Here is an 11,162-nt window from a genome sequence, read left to right on the forward strand (position 1 = left end):
TTCTGGATACCGTGGTGTGCTGCTGCTCCGCTTGGGAGAAAGAAAAAGAGAGAAGCTGACTCCGCGACGCGAATGGACTCCGTGGATTTGTTATTTGTTGTTGGTTTCGTCTTCTAAGGATTAATTCTTCTGTGGAGAGCCTGGACATGAACATTTCTGCTGGCTTTTCATTCCCCTTTACCTCTGCTGAGACTGACTGTAGCACATGTAAGTGATAGCTTGGCTGACTACAACCGTTGGTGCTGGTCTTCGGCTCAGTATAACAAAACGACTTAAAACTAATCTTGCATTGAGCTCTAGTGTTGCAGACATGCTATTGTAATAACATGGTTCTGATCACTCCAGTCTAATTTCATTTGTTGGGCGAAATTTTATATGTGGTTTTTCTAAATTTAATCTTGAACGCATTTTTGCAGTTTTGTCTTTCTAGTTTGACCTAACTGACTCTTTTACTGCTATATCAATAACTGTGCTGTGCCCTGGAGCGGCTTAATTTTTTTGAAATCGCAATGGCACATTGCCCAGACGACTCTGACTCAGACATGGAACTTACCTCGTTACCTATGTGCCAGATAGTTGAAAATGTGACTCCTAGCCTTAGCCAACAAGTGGTGGAGTTAAGAACTGAGGTGAATAAGCTTAGTGATTGTTTACGTGACTCACTGAACATACAGCAGAGTTTACTAAGGCAGTGGGACCAACTCACAACAGGAAACTCTCCCCCTCCTGCAGTCCCACAGTCTCCTGTTTTCCCAATGGCCACATCGACACCTCATGTTCATGTGATGGACAAAACTGAACCCACCAACAGTACCAATCCGTTCCTGCCCAGCAACCCATTTCAACCTACAAATCCTTTCCTCCCATCTCACTCACTTGAACTCAGCAGCACTTCCAGAGTGATTGCGGCAGCTTTACATCACGCAAAGCTGGAGCCTCCTGTGTATGCTGGGGATGGAAAAGTGCAACCTGAGGACTGGTTAAATGCAGTTGGCACATACAAAGCCTCATTGAACCTAACTGATGGGCAATTGCTAAACGAACTGCCACACTTTCTTGCAAAAGAGCCCGGGAAATGGTTCAAGGCACTGAGCTCCCACATCACATCATGGGCTCAATTCTGTCAACTGTTTAAGACAGTTTTTCTGCCCTCCGACAACCAAGAACGCATCCTGAGAGGAATTTTGGATCGTGTTCAGGCTCAGGACGAGCCGCTCCCAACCTTTGTCGCCCACATGTTGAGTGAGTTTGACAAACTGAAGAGCCCCCCACCTGAAAAAGACAGAATTGACCTAATTAGTAAACATGCTCTCGAAAAATACAGAGTTGCCCTGTATGGCGCTAATGTCACTTCTGTAATGGACCTGCTGCTACGCGCTCATGAGCTTCACTCAGTGCTTGGACCACAAAGACCACAGCCTGCTTTATGTAGCAAAGACAACTATAAGCCTGAACCTTACTGCTTCAAATGCTCTCAGCCAGGGTTCACTACACGCACCTGCCCAAACTGTAACACCCAACCTCATTTGCCACAACGAGCCTCGAACACCGCTAGGCATGGCCCAGTCCAGCCATTGCCAGCACTCTGGCCCCTCTGATCCTGGCCATGAAAAGGTCAGCACCACATCCCAGCCACAATACAGGCATTCGGGAAACTACAGGGGGGGGAGGACATTTCACAGAGGCCAACCTTCCCCCAGTTACTAACGGAGCCTCACACGCCCGATTCACTACAGGGTGGACACAGTCTTGGACACTTGGAAGACAATTTTTCACAAGTCCACTGGAATACCCCACTAAGAACGAAAGTGAACTTCAATGCTTCATCTGTGGATGCTACCCTCGACACGGGTGCTTCCCTCTCGGCTGTACGAACAGATCTCATTCAAGTAAATGACTCTTACCCTAGAAACACAAGTGAGTGGAATGGTCCTGCAGTTAACCTCGCCAATAATGCTCCCTGTATCCCTGTTGGTGTTATTTGTCTCAATATTGGATTCATGAACAAGAACTTTTACCAGCGTTTTGCCATAATACCAGATTTGTCCTCTCCTTTCATTCTGGGAATGGATTTTATGGCAAGAGCTTCTGTTTCTATTCACATTCCCACTAGAACAGTCTACATTGAGGACATCCCCTGCCCACTTGCAGACAATGAAGAGGACCTTCAAAATGATTACTCACATTCACCTGGAACACTGATGTCTTTGGACTTGGTTCGCTCAGACTTAACAGCCAAACTGTCTGAAGCAAGTCTCTCAGAGAACAACAAGGATGCTTTACTAAATCTGCTCAGCAAGTTTAGCTCCTTGTTTGATGGTCAACTTGGTCGAATGGCTCTCACTGAGCACGCCATAGAGACTGGCAATGCAACACCTGTCAAACTCCCACCCTATCGCACGTCACCTGCTAAGAAACGTGTGATTGAAGAACAGGTGCAACAAATGTTGAAGGACAACATCATTGAACCTTCCACAAGCCCTTGGGCAGCTCCTGTAGTCATTGTAAATAGAGCGGCCACGGAACCAAGGTTTTGTGTGGACTTTCGAGGGCTCAACCAAGTTACCCGAAAAGACTCTTATCCCCTGCCTCGTGTAGATGAGTCTTTGGACTTTCTGTTAAGAGGAAAGTTTGTCTCGACATTGGACTTAGCGCGAGGCTATTGGCAGGTTGCTGTAGCAGAGGACTCGAAGCCTAAAACTGCCTTCATCTCTCACTGCGGTCTCTTCCAGTTTCGGGTGCTGCCCTTTGGGCTCTGCAACGCACCTGCAACTTTTCAGAGACTCATGAACTCTGTGCTTGCTGGCCTCATTTACAAAACGCGCGCAGTCTACCTGGATGACATTGTTATCACCTCACCTACCTTTGAAGAGCACTTAGTGGATCTTGAGGAGGTGCTGGGAAGACTCCAGGCTGCTGGCTTGTCATTGAAGCTCAAAAAGTGCCAATTCTGCCTCGATGAATTCACCTTTCTCGGATACCGCATCACATCATCAGGTGTTAAGCCCGATCCGGACAAAGTAAAGGCGGTTAAGGAGTTTGATACCCCAACCTCAGTGAAACACGTCCGTCAGTTCCTTGGCTTGACTGGCTATTATCGACGCTTCATTCAGAACTATCCCCGCCATGCCGAACCTCTTCACGCCATCACCAGAAAGGACAATGCTTTCCACTGGGACGACAGCTGTCGAAGGGCCATGGACACTTTGAAGGATCATGTCACATCAGCCCCGATCCTGTCATTTCCAGACTTCAACCGTCCCTTTTCCATTCACGCCGATGCATGTGACATTGGTCTTGGGGCAGTGTTGATGCAAAAGGATGACAAGGGTCGTGAGTACGTTGTGGCTTTTGCTAGTCGCTCCCTTCACAAAGCTGAACTCCCCTACTGCACTTCAGATAAGGAGTGCCTCGCTGTGATATGGGCTGTGGAACACTTCCGCCCATATGTTGAAGGTGTTCATGTTACTATCTTCACTGACCACAACAGTCTCAGGTGGCTCATGTCTCGTCAAAACCCAACGGGCCGACTCGCCCGCTGGTCACTTCGTTTGCAGGACTTTGATTTCACAATAGTGCACAAACCTGGTGCACAGAACAAAGTTCCCGACGCACTGTCACGCAACCCTTTGCCTCTGACCTGTGACAGGCCAACTGATCTTTTACCAGATCATGCTGTTATGGGCAGCCTGGACATTCGTACTCTGCCCCCCGTCATTCTGGCTGACCGTTCACAATTGAGACAGCTGCAGTTAGACGATCATGTCACAGGTCCACTCCTCAGAGACATTGAAGCAGACTCTCTGAACAGCTCGGACAATGCCACCTTGTTACAGTATGTTGTGTATGACTCTTTTGTATCACAGAGAACCCAAGTTCACATGTGCTTTGCACCCTTTGAAAGAGCTGAAACTGTTTGCCCCTACTTCCATGAGAGGCACCTTGCTGGACTATTACCATGACCACCCCACAGCAGGTCACTTGGGTGTTTCTAAGACATTGGCTAGACTGCGTTTTAGGTTTTTCTGGCCCAAAATGGCAGCTGATGTGAAACGCTATGTGATTTCATGCTCAGTGTGCCAACTCACCAAGCCAAGTCAGAAAAAAGCAGCCGGTCTTATGGTTCCCATTGTCCCCCAGAACTCCTGGGAGTATGTGGGTGTGGATTTTGTTGGGCCACTTCCCCGCACCCCCACTGGTAATGCTTATTTGATCGTGTTTGTTGACTATTTGACTAAATGGGTTGAAGCCAGTGCTGTCAAAGAAGCTACATCTCAGGTAGCAGCTGGTAAATTCGTCACTGACATTTTTGCTAGGCGTGGTACACCCACTTACCTCATTTCTGACAGAGGGTCTCCTTTTGTGAGTGAGCTTTTTGAACAGGTTGTTTCTGCCTTAGGCTCGGTGCACAGACTCACTAAGGCATATCACCCTCAGACAAATGCTACTGAACGCGTCAACCGGATTCTGAAAACTGCAATCCGCGCTTATGTAGGTGATAAGCACACATCATGGGACAAGTTTCTCCCTCAGATTTGCTTTGCTCTGCGCACCGCCCCCCATGACAGTACAGGTATGACTCCTGCCATGATGCTTTATAGTCGTGAGTTAGACACCCCGCTTGACCTTATCACTCAGCCTTCTACAGCAGGTGTTGATGAACCGGGTGTGCCTTACCCTGAGACTTTGAGAGCCTCCCTGCAGGAAGCTCACAACCACGCCAAAGCAGCTTTGGACTATAGCCATGACAGACAAAAACATTACTATGACTTGAGACATCGACATGCCACGTTTCGTGTTGGTGACCTTGTGAGAGTTAAGACGCACCCCAGGTCAGACGCTCAGTCTAACTTTACTGCTAAACTTGCACCACTGTTTCAGGGACCATTGTGTGTATCTCAGAGACTCAGTGATGTTAATTACAGGCTCACTTGGGTGGACGCCGGTGTGGATGCAGGTGTTTATCATGTTGTGAACATGCAACCGTTCCATACCTGGGACTCTCTCACTTCCAAAGAACATTCTGTTTCATTGCCTGCTGAGAGAGAGACCGCAGAGGGTCGGAACTCTGACTCTCAGGCCCACCCTGGCCCCCCTGCAGACACTGACATTGACTCTAAGCCATTCCCCTTTGATTTACCGGACATTGACTCTTCTTCTGGTGTGGGCGCTGTTCCAGAGAGTGTTTCACCCAGATCTGTCCAGCACCCAGCTGCTGGTGGACATTACAATCTCAGGCCCAGACGTTGCCCCAGAGTTACGTCTGGCTGGAGCAACAAAAGATGGACTAATGATTTTCACACAACCAGGCTTGATCTGAAGTGAAATGTTTTGGTTAAATCTGTTTGATGCTGTCTTGTTGCATTGCTACTTTGAGTCATGATATGTAGATGTTTCTGTTTGCTCTACTTAATCCAGTTTTATGGCTCTTTCGTGCGTTAAGGTTCATTCTTGGCATTTACTTAGAAAAAAAAAAAGAACAAAAGAAAAAAGTGAAAAAAACTAAGAAAACTGATTTTCCACTGTACATATTCGTCTTATTTTCACCAATTTCATTTTTAAATGGTCTTTTGCCCTGTGTGTGTGTGCACCAATCTTAGCTGTAACCTCTATGTATAGGGTACTGTTAGGTGTGGTGTGTGCTTTTTCAGCTGTGTACGGCTGAGGACAGCCTTTTTCTCACCAGGGGGGGACTATGTAACAGTTGCTATTGTAATGCAGTGTATCACCACATGGCGGCGCCTCCTGTCTCACAACTGGTGTCACCCCCTTTTTGTTCTTCTTCGCACTCCTCTTGTAATGGATGCTCCCGTGTGTACGCGGACTAGTGTGCTCTTTAGTAATGTGTGGTAGAGGTAGCACTTTTATTTTTGATATTGTAAATAAATGAGTACTTTTTGGAAAGTCAGAAGCTGTTGCTCATTCGCTATCCACCTGCACACCTCCGCGGCTGGCTTCATCTCCACTGCACGTTACAATATGTTGATTTTTTTCGCCTACTCATATCATCATTTTTTTACTCCTGGTTCTGTATGTTCATGTTCTGTTCTTTTGTAAACTTCATCTGTTTGTATGTTGTATACTCATTGTGTTTCAATAAAGTTCGATTTAAAAAAAGGTACGTTCTAAACGAAGCTTCATACGTCACTGATCACGTGACTCTGGCCAAACGAATCAAGCCTCGACACGGTGCTTCTGAAGCAGCGCGTTGATCTTTCTGACACACGTCAGCTTCAAGCGGACCATCACTACCTCTCACATCTAAAGGTGTCAAGGTAACTTTGAACTGAGTTCAGTCAATCTGGAGTTTTTCCAAGTTTTCTGTTGCTCTCTGTGAGAGAAGAGCGTTAAAGGCGGGGCTCTCCAGAGTCCAGCAAAACAGGAAACCACAGCTGGGTGTGTGTAAGTGTGCAAACCAATAGAATGCATCGTGGTGGGGGGGGGCATCACGGGCAAGAAAAAAATAAAAGAATCGGTCGTACCCATGCTTCCCCGACGTCATGCCAGCGCATACTGGGAAATTCGTAGGCACCGATCGGTTTTCTATCAGCCATTTGCTGGGAGTAAGGGCGCCCTCCGTTTGCGAGGTGCGCCTGCTGCTGGCGGCACAGGGAGGAGAGGGCGGGGCGGCGGGGAGTCTCTGGCTGGCTGGAGCGGCATCTAATAACCAACTCGCAAAACAAAATAAAAACAACACAACAAACAGATATTATGATACAGACTTATAATCTGCACCGATGTTTTTTCTAAATTCTATAAAGTGAGCGCGAGAGCCCTCGGTGCGCCTGCGCGCTGCTGAAGTCAAAGTAAACTTTATTGTCATCTCCGCTACAGACAGTCCAGCATATAGAGAGACGAGACGACGAGGCTGCAGTTACAGCGGTGCAAGTAAACAAACAATAAATATAAGAAGAGTAAGAAAATAAATCTACACTTTAGGACTCTGGGTAAAGGATCAATAACAATTTAAATTTATAATTTACAGTTTGATGATTTAAAGTCTCACACAACCCGTCAAAAGGGGCGGGGCCGGCTGCTTCCAAGTAGAGCACATTTCATTTATGATGATGTAAATCCAAGCCCATCATGGATTCACGATCTGAATCCTGGGTTGTGTGAAATCCCAGAAATCAACCTTAGACAAAGTGAATCTGTGAACTAAGGTGTAGATCTGTTAGGTTAATTGTGCTGATCCTCGGGTTTGTACTGGAGCGCAAAATTCAAACCAATGGAAGATGGACAACAAAAGTTCAAAGCCATCAGGTGCTCAGGTTAGAAAAAAGAGAAAAGATGCAGGTAAGCAGACGTGTGATTGGATAATGGCAGCTCATCCTGAACCAATCAGACTAAACTCCAAACAATACATTATGTTACAGATTTTAATATTAATTAGTCATTGTTACTTGTTGATTTGTCCTTTTCTCATTGTGTGACGAATTATGACGACTGTTTGGTAGCTGTTATTGTCTCTCTCTCTCTCTTCATGTGTGTTTCTCTGGTGAAACAATAGTTTTGTGTTAATGTTAGGGCTGCACGATTTTGCATAAAATGAGAATCATGATTTTTTGGCTTAGAATTGAGATCATGATTCTCTCATAACAATAAATAAACATAAAACAACAAATGTCTCACGTTTTGTTGTTGCAGCAAAATGTTGTCCTGCTTGAAATTCCGTCTCCACCGTTGCTCGACGCTGCGTGTACAGAGCAGGTAGTGCAACAATAGAAAAATAGTTGCGGGACGGCACTGTGTAGCGTTTGTCTAGGGTGTTGATCGTTTTCCTAAATCCCTCGTTTTGCACAGTGTTAATGGAGCCATATCTTTGGTCAGGTGATAAGTGATAGCCTCCGTAATGTCTTTGTGCCTGCGGGAGTTCGACGTGTATAGGGAAGCGCTGTATAAGGTTCCCGTTATTGATGTTTGGGTGGTTGACCGGGACGGATTTTCTCCTGTCACTTTCTCGTCATCCCTGACGTGCTCTCCGTTGTTGTTTCCCTGCTAATTTTAGCATCACACGGCACAGCTTCTGTATCACGTGGTATAAGGCTCCGCCCTTGTCATTTGTTGAGCAGGAAGAGTGAGCGCTTGTTTTCATGCAGAGTACGTCCCGGATCAAAATGTGAAGTTTTACAAATCACCACTTCTTTAGTGAATATCATTTCAGTCTCAGACAATCTCGTTTCTCTTACAGAGGTTGAGTGCACCTTCTGCGGATGGCGGTACCACACAGTGTGCGTGGACTTCCCCTGCACAGAAGGCAACTACAAATGCTGTGAATGCTAAATAAACGGAAACAAATGATCCCTGTTGTCTTTGCTTGATGATTGGTTTGAGTCTTGACAATCCACATTGCTGGCGTTGCATCTTTCAATGGCAGCAATGGCAGGTATCAGTGCTCAAACCTTTTGTGTTTGTTTCCAACAAGTTGCCCACCTCGGGAAACAAAAATGTGTTCTTTTGCTTGTCAGATGAACATATGAGACACTTTGACTCTTCAGTGCAGTGTGGAGCCTAACAAAGATCTGTTTTGTGTCCCAGCTGATCAGCAGGAGGAGGAGAGTCTGACGGAGCAGCAGAGGAACATTTTCAGCTACTTGGACTCAGCTCAGCCACTACAGAGGAAACAATGAGCTCAACACAGAAGGTGACAGACAGAGCAGGACCATATGACCAAAGATATTTATCACCATATACATTTGAACATTTGCCATAACGATGTAGCTGACGATAGAATTGACACCAGACAAAATACTTTACAGCTGCACAACTTTATTAAAAACCCATCAATGTATTTTCACTGAAACAAGCAGCTGTTGTTTATGTGCATTAAAGTTATATAAAAATGTAACAGTGCAAATGCAAATTCCTCGCTGACAGTTTAACCAAAAGGCGTTTCCAGTGGAAACTGGCCGACACATCCTGAGCATAACCATGTATAATATCCACTAAACTTCAGAAGAGGTTATAGAGTCGTGGCCAAAAGGTTTGAGAATTGCATAAATATTGGAACCTGGAGAAGTTGCTGCTTAAGTTTTTATAATAGCATTTTGCCTGCACTCCAGAATGTTATGAGGAGTGATCAGATGAACTGCATCGTCCTTCTTTGCCATGAAAACGAACTTAATCCCCAAAAAGCCTTACCACTGCATTTCATTGCTGTCATCAAAGGACCTGCTGAGACCATTTCAGTGATCGTCTTCTTAACTCAGGTGAGAATGTTGGCGAGCACGAGGCTGGAGATCATCATGGCTGTATCCCGATTCAGGTTCTGCAGCTTTAAAGTCCTCAAGGGCCGCGTACTCAAAGACCGCTAAGGCCGAAGTGCGAGGCTCGTAGGCTCGTGAAATGGGACGTCTAGCCTCCGTCGCGCTGCCCAGGTTGCCTAGCAACCATGATACTAACAGCTGGAAACGTTTCATACAGCTTTGTTTGACAGAAATGAAGGAGAACATATTTAGTTCATTTGTTTCTACATGAGCTCTGTGTGATTTGATGAGTATCTGAGGCTGAGACCACAGGACTGTGAAACATGATTGTTGGGCTTCATTTCTGTGCTGAACAGTCGTTTAAGATTAGCTGTAAATAACAATTAGCTGATGTTGTTCATGAGACTAAAGTCATCTCACTGTGGTAATGTAAATATAATTTGTTCAATATTATAGTTATTATATTGTTGGCATTACTAAATTTGGCTCAGTGCTTACATACATGTGTAAAAAGCAAATGTACGAGCTGTGATGTTACACCCCGGCCTAGGCAACCGGAGTGCAACACGAAAAAAGTAAAAATAAAGAAAAAAAAAAAACACACAAAAAAACCCCACTAAAGCTCACCACCAAAATCCCGAAATGAAAGTATCGACAAATCTATTTACAACAAACTATTTATTTACAACAAAACACCAAACTATTTACAACACGGGGGAGATCGCGACCATGACACACTGAAACACAAGGCTTAAATACATAGAAGGAGCAATCAGGGGATGGACCACAGGAGGGAAACACAGCTGGGGCAAATTAGACCTGACGAGACAAGGAAAAGTAAACTGAACACACTAAGATAACACAGACTTTCAAAGTAAAGCAGGAAACGCATAACAGTCACGCCAAAAACAACACACTGACAACACCGAAACGTAACAGTTCCCCCCACCCAAAAATCAAACATTTAACACCAAGTGAAAAGTTTGATCCAGACAGACGAAGCCGATGAAGGCTTGAGCGGTCCCACTGACCCTCCAGCAGACGACGAAGGCTTGAGCGGTCCCACGGACCCTCCAGCGAAGGCGGATGAAGGCTGGAGCGGTCCCACGGACCCTCCAGCGACGACAAAGGCTGGGGCGGTCCCCGGACCCCCCAGCGAAGGCAATCCCGGACGAGCCCCCATATGTTACACCCCGGCCTAGGCAACCGGAGTGCAACACGAAAAAAGTAAAAATAAAGAAAAAAAAACACACACACACAAAAAAAACCCACTAAAGCTCACCACCAAAATCCCGAAACGAAAGTATCGACAAATCTATTTACAACAAACTATTTATTTACAACAAAACACCAAACTATTTACAACACGGGGGAGATCGCGACCATGACACACTGAAACACAAGGCTTAAATACATAGAAGGAGCAATCAGGGGATGGACCACAGGAGGGAAACACAGCTGGGGCAAATTAGACCTGACAAGACAAGGAAAAGTAAACTGAACACCCTAAGATAACACAGACTTTCAAAGTAAAGCAGGAAACACATAACAGTCACGCCAAAAACAACACACTGACAACACCGAAACGTAACATGTGATAACTGTGTCTGATAGAATGAAGAGTAGACTGATATATGAAATATTCCTTTATTGGGTGAGAAAATCAGACCATGTCATACCTGGTTTAAGTCACACAGAATAGATATCAGAGTCTTAAACAGGCTGACGTCTGCTAAATGGGTCAAACTGGGCAGAAAGTCTACAAACACATAACATCCTTATAGAATATGATGTAACACTATAGATCAACTTAGCTCAGAATATATAAAGCATATAAACAGTTACAGCAATATGATGCAACAAACACAGCAGCTACTGATCCAAAATACTCAAAGCTTCATAGAACTGAAACCAACATTTATTTTTAGCTCCATTCTGCTGCTGATACAGACTTTA

General features: G+C 45.3%; 1 protein-coding gene across 1 annotated transcript; it reads left to right on the plus strand.

Annotated features, from left to right (window-relative positions):
• Positions 1–509: 509 nt before the first annotated feature.
• Positions 510–1,598, plus strand: LOC146679578 (uncharacterized). The gene has a single exon (XM_085450396.1). It carries the CDS (start codon positions 510–512, stop codon positions 1,596–1,598), a length of 1,089 nt encoding a protein of 362 aa, XP_085306522.1.
• The last annotated feature ends 9,564 nt before the right edge of the window (positions 1,599–11,162 follow it).

This window comes from Copadichromis virginalis, unplaced genomic scaffold (genome assembly GCF_057382275.1).
Source record: "Copadichromis virginalis isolate Kocher_CV1m ecotype Utaka unplaced genomic scaffold, C_Virginalis_male_GT1.1 unmapped_scaffold_1, whole genome shotgun sequence".
NCBI lineage: Eukaryota > Metazoa > Chordata > Actinopteri > Cichliformes > Cichlidae > Copadichromis > Copadichromis virginalis.